This window comes from Macaca mulatta, chromosome 10 (assembly GCF_049350105.2).
Source record: "Macaca mulatta isolate MMU2019108-1 chromosome 10, T2T-MMU8v2.0, whole genome shotgun sequence".
Taxonomy (NCBI): domain Eukaryota; kingdom Metazoa; phylum Chordata; class Mammalia; order Primates; family Cercopithecidae; genus Macaca; species Macaca mulatta.
In genome coordinates this window covers 10,597,492-10,619,290 of record NC_133415.1, presented here as the reverse complement: position 1 = coordinate 10,619,290, position 21,799 = coordinate 10,597,492, and the positions used below count along the sequence as shown (strand labels likewise).

Below are 21,799 nucleotides of genomic sequence, written 5' to 3'. Positions count from 1 at the left end.
TAATCCCAGCACTTTGGGAGACAAGACAGGAGGATCACTTGAGCTCAGGAGTTCAAGACCAACATGGGCAACATAGTGAAACCCGGTCTTTACAAAAAATACAAAAAAATTAGCCAGGCATGGTGGCACGTGCCTGTAGTCCCAGCTACTCGGGAGGCTGAGGTGGGAGGATTGCTTGAGCCCAGGAGACAGAGGTTGCAGTGAGCCAAGACTGCACCATTGCAGTCCAGCCTGGGTGACAGAACCAGACCCTGTCGCAAAAAAAATAAAAAGAAAAAACCCCACAATGACCAAGCATAGTGGCATGCACCTATAGTCTCAGCTACTCAGGAAGCTGAGGCAGGAGGATCACTTGAGTCCAAGGGTTCTAAGCTGCAGTCCACTATGTTGATCAGGTGTCTGCGACAAGTCCATCATCAATATGGTATCCGCTCAGGAGCGGGGAACTACCACGTTACCTAAGGAGGGCTGAACTGGCCCAGATCAGAAACAGAGCAGGTCACAACTCTTGTACCGATCAATAGTGGGAACAAGCTTGTTAATAGCCAGTACACTCCAGCCTGAGCAAAAGAGCAAGACCCCATCTGTAAAAAGAAAAATTTTTTTTTAAATTAAAATTAAAAAAAAAAAAATGCAAGGAAAAGGGAGTGACTGCTAACAGATACAAGATTTGGGAGGAGATGGTAATGAAAATTTTCTGGAATTAGGAGTAGTGATGGTTGTACAACATTGTGAATATACTTAAAACCACTGAATTGTACACTTTTTTAAGTGAAGGAATTTTATGATAAATGAATTATATCTCAATAAAAATTATAAATTCGGTCAGGCATTGTGGTTCATCCTGTAATCCCAGCACTTTGGGAGGCCAAGGCTAGCAGATGACTTGAGCCCAGGAGTTCCAGACCAGCCTGGGCAACATGGCAAAACCCCATCTCTACAAAAAAACTTTAAAAGTGCTTCCTTCAGCAGCACATATACTAAAATTGGAACAATACAGAGATTAGCGTGGCCCCTACGCAAGGATGACATGCAAATTTGTGAAGCATTTCATATATAATCATGAAAGAAAAAAATTAGCTGGGTATGGTAGCATGGGCCTGTACTCCCAGCTACTAGAGAGACTAAAGTGGGAGGATCACCTGAGCCCGGAGGTCAAGGCTGCAGTGAGCTGTGACTGCACTACTGCACTCCAGCCTAGGCAACAGAGTGAGACCCTGTCTTTAAAAAAAAAAAAAAAAATTAAATTCATGTGTAAATAATAGTACACACAAATAAAAAATCACAATTAACTGACTACAAACTGATACGGCTAGCGTGGTGGCTCACACCTGTAATCCCAGTGTTTTGGGAGGCTGAGGCAGGAGGATCACTTGAGGCCAGGAGTTCAAAACCAGCCTGGGCAACACAGCAAGACCTCTATATCTACAAAAAATTGACCAACTATGGTGGCGCACACCTGTAATCCCAGCTACTTAGGAGGCTGAGGTGGCAAAATCACTTGACCCCTGAAATTTTTGGTTACAGTGAACTACGATCACGTCACTGCGCTCTAGCCTAGGTAACAGAGCAAGGCTCTTATCTCCAAAATAAAAAAGGCTGGGCACGGTGGCTAACACCTATAATCCCAGCACTTTGGGAGGCCAAGGCAGGTGGATAACCTGAGGTCAGGAGTTTGAGACCAGCCTAGCCAACATGGTGAAACCCTGTCTCTACTAAAAATAACAACAACAACAAAAAATCAGCCAGTCGTGGTGGCAGGCGCCTGCAGTCCCAGCTACTTGGGTGGCTGAGGCAGGAGAATCACTTGAACCCGGGAGGTGGAGGTTGCAGTGAGCCAAGATCACACCACTGTACTCCAGCCTGGGCAGCAGAGTGAGACTCCATCTCAAAAAAAAAAGTTAGGATGAGGGTTACTTATTGGTAAGATTGTAATTATTCTGGGACCTATAGAAAGGTCTTCTGGGATAGTCTGCCAAGTTTTTCTTTTTTTCTTTTTATTTTTTTGTCTGACTGGTATTCACCTTATAATAATTTCTTTTTTTTTTCTTTTTTCTTTTCTTTTTTTTTTTTTTTGAGACGGAGTCTCGCTCCGTTGCCCAGGCTGGAGTGCAGTGGCACAATCTTGGCTCACTGCAACCTCCAGCTTCCAGGTTCATGCAATTCTCCTGCCTCAGCCTCCCAAGTAGCTGGGCTACAGGCGGGTGCCACCACGCCAAGCTAATTTTTGTATTTCTAATAGAGCCACCGAATAATTTCTTAAGGTTTATGTTTGATTGATTTGTTTGACTTTCTATATCTGTGTTTTGTTTTACAATAAAAAAATTTTTAAATTTTAAATGACAATTTTAAAGCCAAAAAGTACATTAACTGAAATAGGAAATTCACTGGGTGGACTTAACTGTAGATGGGAGGCTGCAGAAGTTTGCAAACTTGAAGATAAATAGAAAGTATCCAGCTGGGGCCGGGGGCGGTGGCTCACTCCTGTAATCGCAGCACTTTGGGAGGCTGAGGCAGGCAGATCACAAGGTCAGGAAATCGAGACCATCCTGGCTAACACGGTGAAACCCCGTCTCTACTAAAAATATAAAAACAATTAGCCAGGCGTGGTGGTGGGTGCCTGTAGTCCCAGCTACTTGGGAGGCTGAGGCAGGAGAATGGCGTGAACCCGGGAGGCAGAGCTTGCAGTGAGTGGAGATCGCACCACTGTACTCCAGCCTGGGCAACAGAGCAAGACTCCATCTCAAAAAAAACAAGAAAAAAGAAATTATCCAGCTGGAAGAATAGAACTACATTGTAAAAAGGCCAGGTGCAGTGGCTCACACCTGTAATCCCAGCACTTTGGGAGGCCCAGGCGAGTGGATCACTTGAGGTCATGAGTTCGAGACCAGTCTAACCAACATGGTGAAACCCCGTCCATACTAAAATAACAAAAATTAGCTGGGCATGGTGGCAGGTGCCTGTAATCTCAGCTACTTGGGAGGCTGAGGCAGAGAGCCATCCTCCCATCTCAACCTCCCAAGTAGCTGGGATTATAGGCACCTGCCACCATGCCTGGCTAATATTTTGTTTTTTTATAGAGGCAGGGTTTTGCTATGTTGCCCAGGCTGGTCTGCAACTCCTTGGCTCAAACGATCCTCTTGCCTTGACCTGCCAAAACACTGGAATTACAGGGATGAGCCACTATGCCCAGCCAAATTCTAGGTATTTAAGAGAAATGAAAACATTTCTCAACAAAAAGAGTTGCACAAGGACATTCATAACAGCATTTATTCACAATAGCATAACAACCAAAATGTCCCATCAACAGGAGAATGAATATGCAAATTGTGGTCTGTTCATACAATGGAATACCACTCAGTAATAAAAAAACATTTTAATTACTGATTGAATGTTTTTTGTTATTGATTGAAGCAACACCATGGATGTACTGCATAGACATCATTCTACCCTCACTGAGCATAGATTATTGCATTCCAGGCTGGAGTGCAGTGGTGCACAGAGCATAGATTATGCTCAGTGAAGGAAGCCAGACACAAAATAGTATATATTATATGATTCCATTTATATGATGTTCTAGATTAGGCAAACTAAGGTCAAAATAATCACAACAGCATTTGCCTCGGAAAGTAGGGATATTGATTAGAAATGGACATGGTGACTCACGCCTGTAATCCTAGGACTTTGGGAGGCGGATCACCTGACATCAGGAGTTCAAGACCAGCCTGGCCAACATGGCAAAATCCCATCTCTACTCAAAATACAAAAATTAGCCAGGCATGGTGGCAGGCGCCTATAATCCCAGCTACTTGGGAGGCTGAGACAGGAGAATCGCTTGAACCCGGTAGGGGCAGAAGTTGCAGTGAGCCGAGGTCACAGCACTTTAGCCTGGGCAAAAGAGGGAAATTCCATCTCAAAAAAGGAAAAAAAGAAATGAACATGAGGAAGCTTTCGGGGGAGATGGAAATGCTCTGTATAAGGCTTGAGTCCAAAATCTATAGGGCAGACTTCAGTCCAAACTCAGGCAGGATTTATATTACAGTCTTGAGGCAGAATTCCTTCTCCAGTATACCAAAGCAGTTGTGGCATTTGTGTTTATGTATTGTGGATGACCTTTTGGTTTGTGTTTCAGCCAGCCAGGCAACCAAACTGTTAGAACTTTTCTGACCCCTTCAGCTACAACATTGAATCCAGAATCTCTGATTAGTGGACCCATATCAGTAAAGTTGCCTGATGCAACTATGTTCCTTCTACCATTATCCCACACCATAAATATTCATTCCCACCCATATTCCCAGATTTTTGTCTGTCAGAAATTGGAAACCTCGTGCAGTTCTCTTTTTTTTTTTTTTTTTTTTTTTGAGATGAAGTTTCACTCTTGTTGCCCAGGTGGGAGTGCAATGGTGCAATCTCGGCTCAACGCAACCTCTGCCTCCCAGGTTCAAGCAATTCTCTTGCCTCAGCTTCCGGAGAAGCTGGGATTACAGGCATGCGCCACCACGCCCAGCTAATTGTGTATTTTTAGTAGAGATGGGGTTTCTCCATGTTGGTCAGGCTGGTCTCGAACTTCTGACCTCAGGTGATCCATCGACCTTGGCCTCCCAAAGTGTTGGGATTACAGGCATGAGCCACCATGCCTGGCCCCTCATACAGTTCTTTTTGGAGTGGAGTGGACCTCCTCGTGGGTCACACTTTCTACCTAACTCGGAGCCTGCTGGGACTTGAGGACTGCTCGGACTAGAAGAACCAAGGCAACTACCTCAAGGGATATACCTACAGGTTTTCAGGAAAACAGGGTTAGCCTTCTCAGACAGGGGTGGAAGGGCCGCTTCTGCTGGCAATGAAGACTCAGAAGAGGCCGGGCGCGGTGGCTCAAGCCTGTAATCCCAGCACTTTGGGAGGCCGAGACGGGCGGATCACGAGGTTAGGAGATCGAGACCATCCTGGCTAACATGGTGAAACCCCGTCTCTACTAAAAAATACAAAAAACTAGCCAGGCGAGGTGGCGGGCGCCTGTAGTCCCAGCTACTCGGGAGGCTGAGGCAGGAGAATGGCGTAAACCCGGGAGGCGGAGCTTGCAGTGAGCCGAGATCCGGCCACTGCACCCCAGCCTGGGCGACAGAGCCAGACTCCGTCTCGGGGAAAAAAAAAAAAAAAAAAAAAAAAAGACTCAGAAGAATTTAGGAGTTCATTGTCCTCAGCTTCAATAGGTTTGGTACATGCATCTGTCAAAATTGTACCATTCAAATGTATGCATTTTAGTGTATATAAAGACACTTTGGGAGGCCAAGGCAGGAGGATCGTTTGAGCTGAAGAGTTCCAGACCAACCTGGGCAACATAGTGAGACCTTGTCTCTTTAAAAAAAAAAAAAAAAAACTGTTACAGAAATAATTATTTAGTAATACTGTGGTGGGGTGGGGTATGGGTACATTATGCTATGGGTTTTTTATGCTATTATATTTAACCATTCTTCTATTAGAGGACATTTAGAGTTTAATAATTTACAATTATAAAATTACATTCATTTTATATTACATTCATTTATATATTCAAATTATACATAATTTACAACAATAAAATTACATTTCATACATTCAGCTGTTTTGAATTTCAAATATTTTCTTCGGATATATTAGAGTAGAATTATAAGCTCTAGTTATATGAGCATCTTTAAGGCCTTTGATGTAATTGGCTGTATTAGTTTACACTCCTATCAACAGTATGTGAGAATACATACCATATATTATCCCAGGTCACTTTTTAATCTCATAATTGCTAAAGAAACTGTTATTCTAAAGACACTTAAGTGCTAGTATGTTACTAGTAGCCCAAATGTTGACTAGTTTATCCCATGGTATCTGCTTCACCTGTCAGAAGTGGGTCTCTAGGCTTTCCTGCCTTTTTTTAAATGGTAGTCTGTGCTGTAAGGGATTAGACAGGATCAAGGCTGAGCCTCGTCTGCCCACTGACTGCACTCGTGGCTGGGTGCTGCTTTTGGCCCTACTTCATGTCTCTCCTGACCATTTGAAGAAGAGACTGTGTTGCTGCTCCAGCTTGAAGGATTGTTGCCCTTCCTGCTGAGCACCTAGGACATGATTGAGCTCCTGGCCATATTGATAGATTGGTACTTATTAAACATCAACAGTGCCCCAGCAGCAGCATCTTGGGGTTTTTCTAATCAAACTTAGTAGCAAACTTCTTAGAGTATCAGATTATCTAAGTTCAGATTATTTGGTTTTCCCATCCCTAGGTTCACTGCACCTCAGGCAGAACTCTATGAAGCTGTTCTAGAGATCCAGAGAGATTGTTTGGCCCTCTGCTTCCCTGGGACAAGCTTGGAGAACATCTACAGCATGATGCTGACCCTGATAGGACAGAAGCTTAAAGACTTGGGAATCATGAAGAACATTAAGGAAAATAATGTCTTCAAGGTATTTCACTTCTCTTGACCCCAGTTCTCAAGAACACCTAGCATGCTGCTAGGCTTTTACCGTATATAAAGCTAATTCGATTTAGAAATGGGACAGATGCAGTGATTCATGCCTGTAATCTCAGTAGTTTAGGAGGCTGAGGCAGGAGGATCGCTTGAAGCCAGCCTGGGCAATATAGCAAGACCCATCTATATGTATATACATATAGATATGTATACACACACATATATATACGTACACACATAGATATATATACACACATACACACACGGGGTTTTTTTAAGTGAAAAGATTTAGAAATCATCTTTGTGATCTATAAGAGGGATTTAGCTTTAACATAGATTAAAACAAAGGAAGTCAGTACTTATTTCTTCCAGATGATGGCAGCACATTCTGATTCATTACATGCTGCACAACTAGCTCAGTATTCAGAAAACGTAAAATGAAGTCTGGTGTAGACAGGGTGAAAAAGGAAACAAGAAATGAGGAGAAGCCTGGGAAATATAGCAAGACCCTGTGTCTACAAAAAATTTAAAAGTTAGCCAGGTGTGGTGGCACACATCTCGAGTCCCAGCTACTTGGGAGGTTGAGGTGGGAGGATCACTTGACCCCAGGAGTTCAAGGCTGCAGTGAACTATGATCGCACCACTGCACTCCAACCTGGGCCACAGAACAAGGCCCTGTGTCCAAAAAAAAAAAATAGAGAGAGAGATTAACTTTTAATCCCTTTATGGGTTATTCTGTAGGTCAAAGGAGAAGGTATTTGTTTAAGTGACATTTTTGAGACTTCAGCAATATTCCCAAAGGCCATGTCATTAGTGAATTTTTTTCTGCATCTAAAATGTGATGATGTTCAGTAAAAATGTAAAACCTCAGCTTTAAAATTAAGATGCTAGATGCCCAAGTCAGATAGACCATTAGGCATCTCCTACCTACAAGTTAAGGCTTCTAGGACTTCTATTATCAATAAAAACGAAGCTATAAATTGGCTGTTGCTCGGGCCAACAAATCTTTAACTAACTGATGGAAATACCCAAGCTGGCTGGGCACAGTGGCTCACACCTGTAATCCCAGCACTTTGGGAGGCTGAGGCAGGCAGATCACATGAGGTCAGGAGTTCGAGACCAGCTTGGCCAACATGGTGAAACCCTGTCTCTACTAAAAAGACAAAAATTTGCCAGGCATGGTGATACAAGTCTATAATCCCAGCTATTGGGGAGGCTGAGGTGGGAGAATCGCTTGAACCCAGGAGACCGAGTTTGCAGTGAGCCAAGATCACACCACTGTACTCCAACCTAGACAACAGAGCAGGACTCCATCTCAAAAAAAAAAGAAATACCCAAGCTGGTACGTGCCCAAAAGTATGCATTCTCCACAAGTTGCTGTGAGATACTTAGGGTCTCCAGAGTGGATTCCTGAGAGGGATGTGTGAAGGAACATTGGAAAGAGAACTGTGGTAATAGTCATCCTCTCTTTCCCAAAAAAAGAGATTTTTTTTTCTCTCTTTTATTTTTACCTTTCCTGTGGTACTGAAGAAAACAGACTTTCATTTGCCACAGTCATTAGTTGGATTACCCAAGTCAGCATGTAGGTAGTATATTAAATAGTGGGAATGGAAGTGTGGATTGATGAGAATGCCATTGGCAGAATTGCATATAAGAGGTTGCAGTTTTTCAGGTGCCTTTAAGTATTAGCCCAAGGAGGAATTAAACTGAAGTGGCAGAACCATGGGGGAGATAACAACACATATCTCACTGATTTATACTTGCCCAGCATTCCCCATTAGAGGTCATTGCTCTGATGATACTGTGATAATTATCTTTCCAGGCTGCTCGAAAATACTGCCCTCATCATGTTGGCCACTACCTCGGGATGGATGTCCATGACACTCCAGACATGCCCCGTTCTCTCCCTCTGCAGCCTGGTATGGTAATCACAATTGAGCCAGGTAAGGAGTTATAATACTACTATGAGGTAAACGTTTGTTTGTTTTTGAGATGGAGTTTTGCTCTTTCGCCCAGGCTGGAGTGAAGTGGTGTGATCTTTACTCACTGCAACCTCCGCCCCCCAGGTTCAGCGATTCTCCTGCCTCAGCCTCCTGAGTATCTGGGATTACAGGTATCTGCCACCACGCCTGGCTGATTTTTATATTTTTAGTAGAGACGGGGTTTCGCCATGTTGGCCAGGCTGGTCTCGAACTCCTGACCTCAGGTGATCCACCCATCTCGGTCTCCCAAAGTGCTAGAATTACAGGCGTGAGCCACCATGCCCAGCCACATTGTTTGTTTTTACCTCAACCAACGTAATTAAGTTAGAAGAGACAAGAAAAAAAGTCTCTCCAGTGTGGAAGATAATTTTATTTTAGACTTATCTTTCGTATTCTTATTTAACATCACACAATTTGTTCAATTTGACTCCTCCAATAAACAACTGATGGAGAATACTTCCTATATATAGATATATACAAATGAATAGATATGAAGACATGAATCTTTTTTAATCCTGCCTTTCCCAGGGCCAGTTTGTACTGGTCTCCCATTTAGTAGCTGGGGGCTGCTCAAGCTTCCAGAGCCCCCGGTGCTTGCGTGCAGAGAGACAGGCAGACACACTATGCTCTCAGTTTCAACACCTCTGCAAGCTGCATTGAACTACCCAGCACCATCCCACTCGTTAGTACCCAACGCCTTCCTCGTAAGCTTCAGAGAAAGCTCACAGTCAGATACATTACCTAACTTGAATGGTCCTGGGTGTTGAGCAGGATTCTGAAGAGGAGCAGTGGCCACAGTGGTGTGTGAAGATTGATGTTGTCAGAGTTGATGGTTAAATACTGATGCTGGTTTTGTTTTGAAAACAGATCTAAATTTTAGATTTCAAGTATTGTAATCTCTATATAAATTATGGCTGTGAAATGTCTTTTATGCCACCCTTTGAACCTAGTCATACATTGCTATCTGTGGCCATAGCTATATCGTTTGGTTCAATCTGGTTGGTACATGAGCGCTTCCTTAACTGTGCTCCATTTTCCTTTGCTGATCTTTTTCTGTTTTTTAATCGTAGAGCAGGATCTGTGAGGATAGTGGAGGAAGTTTACAACTTGTTTAATATAAAAAGCCCTGGTGTGTGTCTAACTTCATGATTAGAAAGGGTACCTGGGGTTCCTACATTTTTCCAAATGTACATTAAAGTCTTTCAGTTTCTCTTTTACTTTATATTATACACATCAGATATATATATATATATATATATATTTTTTTTTTTTTTTTTTTGAGACGGAGTCTCGCTGTGTCACCCAGGCTGGAATGCAGGGGCGCGATCTCGGCTCACTGCAAGCTCCGCCTCCCGGGTTTACGCCATTCTCCTGCCTCAGCCTCCGAGTAGCTGGGACTACAGGCGCCCGCCACCACGCCCGGCTAGTTTTTTGTATTTTTAGTAGAGACGGGGTTTCACCGTGTTAGCCAGGATGGTCTCGATCTCCTGACCTCGTGATCCACCCGCCTCGGCCTCCCAAAGTGCTGGGATTACAGGCTTGAGCCACCGCGCCCGGCCACATCAGATATATTTAAACCTTATAATGACTATTTCTGCAGCTTCCAGTTGTCAAGGCTAATAATCTCTAAATGTTTCTTTTCATACAGTTTAAATATATTTTGTCTTTATTTTTGCAAAGTGCTCTTTTTCCAGGGGACTCTTAGGCAGGGGAAGAAAGCACTTATATAATCTGCTTGTACCCCACATATATTGACGTACTTTTAAATTAAGTAACTTTATTGGCCTGCTTGAGCCACTGGAATATGACAGAATCATGATCAGCATTGCCATAGTTGTATTGAGCTTGTAGTCCAATATAAAGATAATCACAATCAAAATTTTAGTAATGATACCAACATGTGTTGACCATTATATGCCAGGCACTTTGACATGTATTATCTCATTTAATCTTCACAGCTTTACTAGGTAGGTACCTTAAAGATCCAGTATTACAGAGGAAGGAATTTTAACCCAGAGGTTAACTTACTTGCCCCAAACCACCCAGTTACTGTCATTCCTGAACAGCATGTTCTTCTTTCTACTTCACAGGCATTTATATTCCAGAGGATGACAGAGATGCCCCAGAGAAGTTTCGGGGTCTTGGTGTACGAATTGAGGATGATGTAGTGGTGACTCAGGACTCACCTCTCATCCTTTCTGCAGATTGTCCCAAAGAGATGAATGACATTGAACAGATATGCAGCCGGGCTTCTTGACCTTCACTGTGGCCCACTTGCACCTCAGGTTCAAGATGGGTGTATGCTGGCAGCCCTGCACGTGTGCTTTCTGAGTGTCTCTGTGTATGCAGTAATATATGTGTTCCATTTGGGAGCATAGCAGCTGTGTGAATGTATGTAATCGTGTGTGTGGGGTTTTTTTGTTTTAAGCAGTTAGAAGTCTGGAAAAATGAATTTTTGAATAGTATGTTACTGCAGCTTTGGTAACATTAATTCTATAGAATTAATGACCAGAGCAATTTTAATTTTTAAACATAAAGGTCTTAGTTACATATATCCATGCATTCCAGTTAACACATTTAAACATACAGAAATTTCACTACTTCTTTCAAGTCCTTCCCTTTCTATACTTTTGCTGAGATCCACCCAATATCATAAGAAGTTTGTGTGATCCCTGTATTTTTAGGTAATTACCAAGGTCTCTGCCTATGCGAAAATTCATCTGTTGGTGATTGTGGGTGGCCAATACATACCTTCTGTAACTCCTCCCTACCTATTCTAGATCCTGCATATCTACTGGAGCCATATGAGCCCTCAGGGGCACTGGTGTCCTGCAGTCTTACTAGTCAGCCACAGTCCAGGTTCCAGCAACACTAGCTACCTACCAAACAAAACACTTTTGAGCTTTTCTTCCCATTTGGTTGCCTGGGACCTGGAAAGTGTTTAGATTCTAGATAAAGAAGGAAATGGAAGAGAAAGAAAATTGTATATGTATATACTAAAGATCCAGACATCAGGTCTGGGCACAGTGACTCAACGCCTGTAATCCCAGCACTTTGGGAGGTTGAGGCAGGTGGATCACTTGAGACCAGGAGTTCCAGACCAGCCTGGCCAACATGGTGAAACCCCGTCTCTACTAAAAATACAAAATGAGCTGGGTGTGGTGATACATGCCTGTAATCCCGGCTATTTGAGAGGCTGCGGCATGAGAATTGCTTGAACCTGGGAGCTGGGGATTGCAGTGAGCTGAACTCATGCGACTGCACTCCAGCCTGGGTGACTGAGCGAGACTCTTCCTCAAAAAAAAAAAAAAAATCCTGACATCCTGCCATCTTTTCTCTTCGATTTAAAGATGATTTCTTAATGATGGCTTCAAAAATTAATAAAAAGAAAAGAAAAAAAATGATTTCTTTCCCAGACATCCCTGCTCCCTCTATAGATTCTTGATGCACTGACCCTCACAGGTTAGCCTTGTAGCTGTTGTGCTACGCAGAAGCAGACCCTCTACTTACTTACCCCGTCAGAGTCACAGTAGTGGCGCCCAGTTTTCAGAGAAGTACCCCTGTTATTCTGTGATTTCCTCTAGTGCTAATAGAAACAAAATACGGAATCTACCAAATACCCATAAATATCCTATGATTCTTATCTTTCTCTGATATTAGCATTGGGAGTGCAGTGGTAAAGAGTCATATTTCTTTTTTTTTTTTTTTTTTTTTGGAGACGAAGTCTTGCTCTGTCACCTGGGCTGGAGTGCAGTGGCGAGATCTCGGCTCACTACAACCTCCACCACCCAGGTTCAGGCAATTCTCCTGCCTCAGCCTACCGAGTAACTGGGACTACAGGCGCACACCACCACGCCCAGCTAATTTTTTGTATTTTAATTTTTTGTATTTTAGTAGAGACAGGGTTTCACCCTGTTGCCCAGGCTGGTCTCAAACTCCTGAGCTCAGGCAATCCGCCCACCTTAGCCTCCCAAAGTTTTAGGATTACAGGCATGAGCCACCACACCTGGCGTAAGAGTCATATTTCTTTAAAAACAAACATTGGATACAATTATACAACAAGTCAATTTGCAAAGTGAACAGGGCTAGATTACCACAGATAGCTTATTTAGGAGCTTCTGTGATAGAGGGAAGCTTTAAGAACCAGTATGTTCACCTCCTTTAAACCTGGATATGAGCTCAAGATGTATAAAGCATGCCAATTGTTAGAACACAAATTTGAGGGTTTCTTAAAAAAACAATTTGTATTAGGGAAGCACAAGCTAGGGGATTAACAATCTCTGCAGTGCTGGAAGTTTGCCTATCTTATCAGGGAAACCCAGGGTACACAGTGAAAAGCAGACAGGCAGTGACTTCCTCAAGAGACAGATAATGTGAAAACAAAAGTGATACAAATCGTATCCTGACAGTGCTAGCCCAGGAATGCCTGGCTTTGCGCACCTTATCTAAGCAGCTCTCAGAATGGAGGCTGCACAGCTGGAGTCTCCATCCCCCATACCCACCCTCCCACCTCCCTCCAACTTCTCAATCCAGCACTACTTTTTAAAAGAAGGGGAGGGAAACAACTCCACAACTCTGGCTTCTCACTTCCCAGGCTCTGTGCCACCAGCAGCCCTTTCCTTGGATTGTGTTTCCTTTGTTCATTTATAATCCAGGAATAAGGAATTTCCTTTTCTTCTTGTATCATTTTCTTTTTTCTTTTCTTTTTTTTTTTTTTTTGAGATGGAGTCTCGCACTGTCACCCGGGCTGGTGTGCAATGGCAAGATCTCAGCTCACTGCAACCTCCGCCTCCCAGGTTCAAGCGATTCTCCTGCCTCAGCCTCTCGAGTAGCTAGGATTACAGGCGTCTGCCACCACACCCGGCTATTTTTTTGTATTTTAAGTGGAGACGAGGTTTCACGATGTTGGCCAGGCTGGTCTTGAAATCCTGACCTCATGATCCACCCGCCTCAGCCTCCCTAAGTGCTGGGATTACAGACGTGAGCCATCGCGCCTCCTGCATCATTGTCTCTGGTCTAAACTTTTCTAGCTAAAAGCCTAGGTGGCTTGTATGTATGGCAGCATGCTTGGACATGAAACAGACTTCTGGTTAGATTCCAGTCAAGTTCTATAGATGTTACTGGTAGGCAGAAAGACTGTTGTGGAATTCTTCTGGTGACTTTTAGTCCCTGACCCAGGTATATTGTCCTTTGAGTCCCAGATTAACTAACTATAGCAGCTAAGCATTTGAATCAGACTTCTCGTAGCAATATTACGGGCTGTCTGATATATTCAGGATTTGTTGAGCAGATAATTATGCACAGTGCTGTGTGTGATCTTTTTCATTCTCAGCCTTGCCACAGACATACCCCACATTTCCCTTTAGTTATTTTTTTTATACAGAGAATGCTATTAATTGTTATTTGATATCAAATAATTTTATTTTTCTAATGTCAGGAAATGACCCATTCCACTTAAGTCAGTTTTCCAAATAATTAAAAAATACTTCAGAAATAAAATGTTTCCAAATATTTCTTAAAATTCTTAAAATTTAGATTAAAGTTTGCTGATCTCTTACATTTAATAAAGCTGGGACTTGAAGACTTACCATAGTTTTCAACTGCCTTGCAAGTTCATAAACTTGTAAGGGTACAAAGTGAATAAGATAAATTCTGAGTTTTAAGGTAAGGGCTTTATATTAGCTTTTTTTTTTTAAAGGTTGTTTTGTTTTGTTTTTGTTTTTGTTTTTGAGACAGAGTCTCACTCTGTCACCCAGGCTGGAGTGCAGTGGCACGATCTTGGCTCACTGCAACCTCCACTTCCTGGGTTCAGGCAATTCTTCTGTCTCAGCCTCCTGAGTAGCTGGGACTACAGGCACATGCCACCATGCCTGGCTAGTTTTCTGTATTTTTAATAGAGATGGGGTTTCACTATGCTAGCCAGGATGGTCTCAATCTCCTGACCTCATAATCTGCCCACCTTGGACTCCCAAGGTGCTGGGATTACAGGCGTGAGCCACCGCACCCGGCCTTTTTAAAGTTTTTAATTGACATATAATTGTACATATTTACGGAGTACATAGTGATGTTTTGAGACATATAATATATAATGATCAGATCGGAACAATTAGCATATCCATCACATTGAACAATTATCATTTGTGTTGAGCCTTTAGTTTTTTTTTTGGACGGAGTCTTTTTTGTTTTTTTTTTTTTTTTTGGAGACAGAGTCTCACTCTGTCACCCAGGCTGGAGTGCAGTGGCGCCACCTCAGCTCACTGCAACCTCCGACTCCCTGGTTCAAGCAGTTCTACTGCCTCAGCCTCCCAAGTAGCTGGGATTACAGACACGCGTCACCATGCCCAGCTAATTTTTGTATTTTTAGTAGAGACAGGGTTTCACCATATTGACCACGATGGTCTTGATCTCCTGACCTTGTAATCTGCCCACCTTGGCCTCCCAAAGTGCTGGGATTACAGGCGTGAGCCACCATGCCCAGCTGAGCCTTTAGTTCTAAGTAAATAATATCTATACCAGTCACTCCTATTAAAAATCTTTTTAAAAATTACTCAAATGTTACCACTGGAATTTTTCTCCCTGAATTGAAGGTACATGGTTAGATCATTAGCAATACCCTCTAAATGAAGGAAACATATCTGGATATCCACTGTCATATACTTTTATGTATTTATTTCAGGAATTACTATGTTGTCTCCATAATTAGGAAACAGACTGTGTTCTTTATTTGAAACACAACAGTATAAATACTGGAGTAAAGTTGGGTGCAGTGGATTACGGCTGTAATCCCAGCACTTGAGCCCAGGAGTTTGAGACCACCCTAGGCAACACAGAGGGACCTTGTCTCAGCAAAAAAATTTAAAAGTTAGCCGGGTGTGGTGGTGTGCACCTATAGTCCCAGCTACTCAGGAGGCTGAGGTGGGAGGACCGCTTGAGCACAGGAGGTCAAGGCTGCAGTGAGCCATGATTGTGCCACTCCATGCCACCCTGGGCAACAGAGCAAGACCCTGTCTCAATAAAAGAGAAGAGAAAAATTGGAGTGAGAACTCTCCTCCTCTCATAATCATAGTATCCACGTTAGGAAAATGCTTCTGAGAGTAACTTAAAGTACTCTGTGTGCATCTTCTTTCAAAACCTTGCTTTTTTCTCAGTTTTTGTAAGGTGAGAAAGAGAAAAACCTTCACCATAGAAGTACTGTCTTAATTGAGATTAAGATCCAAATAAAACATGTTAAACCTCCATATAAAGACATTGCAACTCATTAAACAGAAAAATGTACCTTTGTTATGTCTTTCCAAATATCCATACCCACATCCTGTTCAGCTTTGTTAATAATACAAAGATCACAAATGTGAAGCACAAATGCTGCTTCTCCCCCTCCTGTTCCCATGTCAGAGATGGAGAAGAAAGCACAGTGAGCTGTTCACCAGTCCAGCAGTGACCTTGGAGTCCTTTGTAACAGTGTTTCCAATAACTGCTGCCAATAAAACAGTTAGAATTTGAGTTAGAACCTATCTGCTGTCCCTCAACTAGTGTCTGATAGCCGAGAATGTAATTCGTTTGTGTGTCTATTAGAAAATTAGCACTTTGGGAGGCCGAGGCAGGCGAATCTCAAGGTCAGGAGATCGAAACCATCCTGGTTAACCTGGTGAAACCCCGTCTCTACTAAAAATACAAAAAATTAGCTGGGCATGGTGGCGGGCACCTGTAGTCCCAGCTACTCGGGAGACTGAGGCAGGAAAATGGCGTGAACCCAGGAGGCAGAGCTTGCAGTGAGCCAAGATAGCGCCACTGCACTCCAGCCTGGGCGACAGAGCAAGACTCTGTCTCAAAAAAAAAGGAAAAGAAAAGAAAATTAGGCAGGCCCCACAGACAGTAGCAGCATGAACGAACCTGCTTAGAAGAGGTTTTTATGGTGTGATTGTGGTTTTTTTTTTTAATTGTTGTTTCCTGAAGTAGAATCCATAGCCCAAAACAAGTTTTAAGCCTGAGAAAATATAATTTGAGGTGTTTTTTATGCTCCTAATGAAAAGATGAATGAATGCATCATTACACCTTAACAGTAGAGCAGAATTTCACTGTTACAAACCGCATAGGTCCTCCTGGTTGTGCTGCTGTTCTCTGCCTGTGTGTCACTGAGTTCGAGCATCATTATTGTTTGAAGCAGAGGACCCACTGGGATTAAGGCTTCTTGGAGTTGCTGCACAAGAATCTGAGGAAACTTCAATCTTTACTAGCATTTCTTAATGCTTTCCATGACTTTTGTGCAATTATATAAGTTCAATTTAGACAAAATGCTGTTACTTTTTAAGGCATTACTATTCACTGAAAATAGATACGTCATTCCCCATCAAGGGAAAAGCATTTGTAACTGTCATTTAAAAAAAAAACTATAAAACAATATAGAGGTGTATGGTGTGTGTGTGTTACTTTAGAATCTGGAGTTTACAGTCTGTTTAGTGTAAACATGAAACCATCTGGTTTTACAAAATATTTTACAAAGTATTCATTAGCTGCTGTCTCAAAATCATGATAGCAAACTTGAAATGATTTTATCAGTCTTATAGAGGAAGAATCTGATGGATTTGATCCAGCCTGTTAAACTGGTTGACACAAAAGTGACTGAAAGGTCTCCAGAAAGTCCCCATAGTACTCAAGACTAAACTATAGCCGTGCACATTTTATGAAGGATGGATTTTGTGGGGAAATAGGATCAAGTTGCAAAATTAGGCATATTTGAACTTTGTCAACCATATAATGAATCGTAAGTGTAGCCATCTTGGGCTCAAGTGACTCTCCCACCTTAGCCTCCCAAGTAGCCGGGACTACAGCTGCCTGCCACCACGCGTGGCTAATTTTTGTATTTTTAGTAGAGATAGGGTGGCATGAACCACCTCACCCAGCCATTTTTGTCTTGCTCTGTCTTGCTCTGTCGCCCAGGGTAGAGTGCAGTGGTGTGACCTCAGCTCACTTCAACCTCTGCTTCCCAGGTTCCAGCAATTCTCTTGCCTCAGTCTCCTAAGTAGCCGGGATTACAGGTACACATCTCCACACCCAGCGAATTTTTGTATGTTAGTAGAGATGGGGTTTCACCATGTTGGCCAGGCTGGTCTTCAACTCCTGACCTCAAGTGATCTGCCTGCCTCAGCCTCCCAAAGTGCTAGGATTACAGGTGTGAGTCACTACATCCATCCTAAATGTTATATGTCCCAAAAAAAATAATTTTTAAAATGGTAATGAAAGATTTGAGCTTTCTGGGAACCTCTGAGTTTTTTGCTATCAGGCTGAAACACCTATACACTATACCTGATCCAGACTTTTTAGCGATAATGTCTTCAGATTCTTCTTACACAAGTAGGTGATAAAAAACTTAAAATCAGCCAGGCACGGTGGCTCATTCCTTTAACACCAGCACTTTGGGAAGCCAAGGCAGGTGGATTGCTTGAGTCCAGGATATTAAGACCAGCATGGGCAACATGGTGAAACCCTGTCTCTACTAAAAATAGAAAAATTAGCCAAGCATGGTAGTGTAACACCTATAGTCCCAGCTGCTAGGGAGGCTGAGGTGGGAGGATTTATTGAGCCTGTGAGGTTGAGGCTGCGGTGAACCAAGATCATGCCACTACACGCCAGCCTGGGAGTCAGAGCTAGACCGTATCTCAAAAAAGAAGAAAAAGTTGTCCAGGCGCGGTGGCTCACGCCTGTAATCGCAGCACTTTGGGAGGCCAAGGTGGGCAGATCACCTGAGGTCAGGAGTTCAAGACCAGCCTGACCAACATGGAGAAACCCCGTCTCTACTAAAAATACAAAATTAGCCAGGCATGGTGATGCATGCCTGTAATCCCAGCTACTCGGGACGCTGAGGCAGGAGAATCGCTTGAACCCAGGAGGCAGAGGTTGCAGTGAGCCAAGATTGCACCATTGCAGTCTAGCCTGGGCAACAGAGCGAGACTCTATCTCAAAAAAAAAAAAAGAAAAAGAAGAAAAAGTTAAACCAGGCTGGGCACGGTGGCTCACACACCTGTAATCCCAGCACTCTGGGAGGCCAAGGTGGGTGGATCACCTGAGGTCAGGAGTTTGAGACCAGCCTGGCTAACATGGTGAAACTCCATTTCCACTAAAAATACAAAAGATTAGCCGGGTGGTGTGCACCTGTAATCCCAGCTACTTGGGAGGCTGAAGCAGGAGAATCTCTTGAACCTGGGAGGCAGAGGTTGCAGTGAGCCAAGATCGCGCCATTGCACTCCAGTTTGGGCAATAAGAGCGAAACTCCATCTCAAGAAAAAAAAAAAAAAATAGGTTAAACCAGTTTTAGGACCGTTCAAAAATTTACCATCAGGCACAGTAGTGGTTGTAGTCCCAGGTACTTGGGAAGCTGAGACAGCAGAATTGCCTGAGACAGACACATTCCCTGTAGTCCCAGGTACTTAGGAAGCTGAGACAGCAGAATCGCTTGAACCCAGAAGTTTGAGTCCAGCCTAAGCAACATAGCAAGACCCCCAATCTGAAAAGAAAAAATACATTACCATTGAACTGATGAAATGGATAAAATATGGTATATCCATACATTAAGATATTCAGCCATAAAAAGGAATAGGTAGGCCGGGCACGGTAGCTCATGCCTGTAATCCCAGCACTTTGGGAGGCCGAGGCGGGCAGATCACGAGGTCAGGAGTTTGAGACCACCCTGGACAAGAAGGTGAAACCCCATCTCTACTAAAAATACAATTAGCCAGGCATGGTGGTGCGAGCCTGTAGTCCCAGCTACTCAGGAGACTAAGGCAGGAGAATCGCTTGAACCCGGGAGGCGGAGGTTGCAATGAGCTGAGATCGTGCCACTGCACTCCAGCCTGGGCAACAGTGCGAGACTCCATCTCAGAAAAGAAAAAAAAAAGGAATAGTTAATGCTACTACATGAATAAATCTTGAAAACATTATGCTAAGGGAAAGAAGCCAGACACAAAAAGAGGGCTGTCGCAGGAGTCTATTTAAATGTAATGTCCAGAAGAGGCAAATCCATACAGACAAAAAGTAGGTTAGTGATTACAAGGTGCTTGAGGGCAGGGGAAATGGAGAGTGGCTGCTAACAGGTACAGAGTTTTGTGGGGTTTGGGGTTTGGTTTTTGTTGTTTGGGTTGTTTTGTGTTTTGTTTTTGTTTTTGTTTCTAGACAGGGTCTCACTCCAGTTGCCCAGACTGGAATGCAGTGGTGTGATCTCGGCTCACTGCAGCCTCGACTTCCCAGGCTCAGGTGATTCTCCCACCTCAGCCCCCCAAGTAGCTGGAACTACAGACATAAGCCACCATGCCTGGCTAAATTTTTTTGTGCTTTTTGTAGAGACAGGGTTTCATCATACTGCCCAGGCGTGGTCTCAAACTCCTGGGCCCAAGCAGTCCTTCCCCTTCAGCCTTCCAAAGTGCTGAGATTACAGGTGTGAGCCACTGTACACGGCCCAGAGTTTCTTTTTTAGGTGATGAAAATGTAGAACTCGATAGTGGTGATAGATGTCTAACTCTGTGAAAACCATTAAATTGTTCACTTTATGTTAAATAAATCTTTAAAAAAATAATTTATGCTGGGTGCAGTGGCCCATGCATGTAATCTCAGAAACTCAGGAGGCTGAGGTAGGAGGATCACTTGAGCCCAGGGGTTTGAGGCTGCATTGAGCTATGGTCATGCCACTGTACTCCAGCCTGGGTGACAGAGCAAGACTCCATTTCTTAAAAACTGAAAAAATAATTATTACCATTGAAGTAAAATTTAAAGAATCTAAGCCTGGGCAACATGGCAAAACCTCATCTCTACTAAAAATACCAAAAATTAGCCAGGTGTGATGGCATGTGCCTGTAGTCCCAGCTACTGAGGAGGCTGAGGTGGGAGAATTGCCTGAGCCCAGGAGGTCAAGGCTGCAGTGATCACGCCACTGTACTCCAGCCTGGCCAAGTGGAGTGAGACCCTATCTCGACGACAACAACAAAAAAGAATCTAGCAATTCTTCCTTTAACAAATGTGAATTTTTTTTTCTTTCTTTTTTTTTTGGGGGGACAAGTCTTGCTTTGTCGCCCAGACTGGAGTACAGTGATCTCAGCTCACTGCAGCCTCCACCACCCAGGTTCAAGCGGTTCTCCTGTGATTCTCCTGCCTCAGCCTCCCAAGTAGCTGGGACTACAGGTGTGCACCACCACATCTGGCTAATTTTTGTATTTTTTTAGTAGAGACCGGGCTTCACCACATTGGCCAGGCTGGTCTCAAACTCCTGACCTCTGGTGATCCACCTGCCTCAGCCTCCCAAAGCGCTGGGATTATAGGTGTGAGCCACCATGGCTGACCAACAAACATAAAATTTCTTATAATGTGAATGGATTTCTAATCCAGTTGAAATATTTTATATCAAATATTTCAAAATAATGAAGCTATAATTTGCAGCATATTACATGTAAGAACAGTCACCCTGCTCACAGCTTGGACTCCACTAAGAGGTACTTCATCCAAAAAAGTCATAAGTATTCAGCATATGTAAAGCAGAGATCTGGGCTGTCTGAGGCTGTATCTGGAAGCAGCCCTGGCCCAGTCTTCAGCCCCCATGACACCTATGGCTAGCAGCCCTTACACATCTGAAACACCAACCACCCTAGCAATTCCACGGCTGCCTTGTCTTTCATGTGAAACTGTGCTCAACTGCTGCCACTGAAGTAGATGACCAAATGGTAACATCCCTCCTCCGTGTTTCAGTGAGCTCTTGAAAAATAATTCTAGATCTTCCAACCTTAAATTAAATACCCTAATTGAAATACCATTTAGGGTATTTAATTTAGGGTCATAAGATCTAGAATTATACTGGTAAGAATTATTCTGGACATAAAAATTTGTGTGACTGGTCAGGTATAGTGGCTCATGCATGTAATCCTAGCACTTCGGGGGGCTGAGGTGGGAGGATCACTGGAGGCCAGAAGTTCAAGACCAACCTGGACAACATAGCTAGATCCCCATCTCTACAAAAAAAATTGTATTAGGTGTTATGGTACACACATACAGTCCCAGCTACATAGGAGGTTGAGGTGGCAGGATCATTTGAGCCCAAGAGTCCGAGGCCCAAAGCTGCAACAAGCTATGATCACACCACTACACTCTTCAGTGACAAGGGCAAGACCCTGTCTCAAAAAAAAAAGTATCTGTCACTATGTAATATTGATTTATATATATAACCAATTTTTAAACCCCATTGGTACTGAATGGTTGTCACTAAATACTACGTTTTCCTAGGAAACAAAGTTGAAAGTGGGAAGCCTACAAGGTTAGAACAAACATTTTTATTAAAATATTCATCTTGGAGGGGCAAGGGGAGGGAAGAGCATCAGGATAAACAGCTAACACATGCAGAGC

The 21,799-nt window shown here is 43.2% G+C and overlaps 1 protein-coding gene and 1 non-coding gene across 17 annotated transcripts in view; both read left to right on the top strand.

Moving 5' to 3' along the window:
* The window catches only part of XPNPEP3 (X-prolyl aminopeptidase 3), a 76,416-nt gene extending 59,589 nt beyond the window's left edge, over nucleotides 1–16,827 (top strand). For 11 of the 16 annotated variants that reach the window (XR_013399035.1, XM_077949718.1, XM_077949716.1 and 8 more), the window contains 3 exons: nucleotides 6,252–6,432; nucleotides 8,260–8,380; nucleotides 10,510–11,376. Coding sequence is in view for 11 of the 16 variants with exons in the window: in XM_077949718.1 (XP_077805844.1) it covers nucleotides 6,252–6,432; nucleotides 8,260–8,380; nucleotides 10,510–10,676 (469 nt within the window). In the remaining 5 variants the exon portion in view is untranslated. Of the gene's footprint in view, nucleotides 1–6,251; nucleotides 6,433–8,259; nucleotides 8,381–10,509; nucleotides 11,377–16,218 lie in introns of those variants that run through there. The other 5 variants (XR_013399033.1, XR_013399032.1, XR_013399034.1 and 2 more) reach the window with 3 other exon arrangements.
* Nucleotides 957–1,060, top strand: LOC114670745 (U6 spliceosomal RNA). Its single transcript, XR_003720434.2, has one exon. It is a non-coding gene; the product is annotated as a U6 spliceosomal RNA (small nuclear RNA).
* Nucleotides 16,828–21,799: the final 4,972 nt, after the last annotated feature.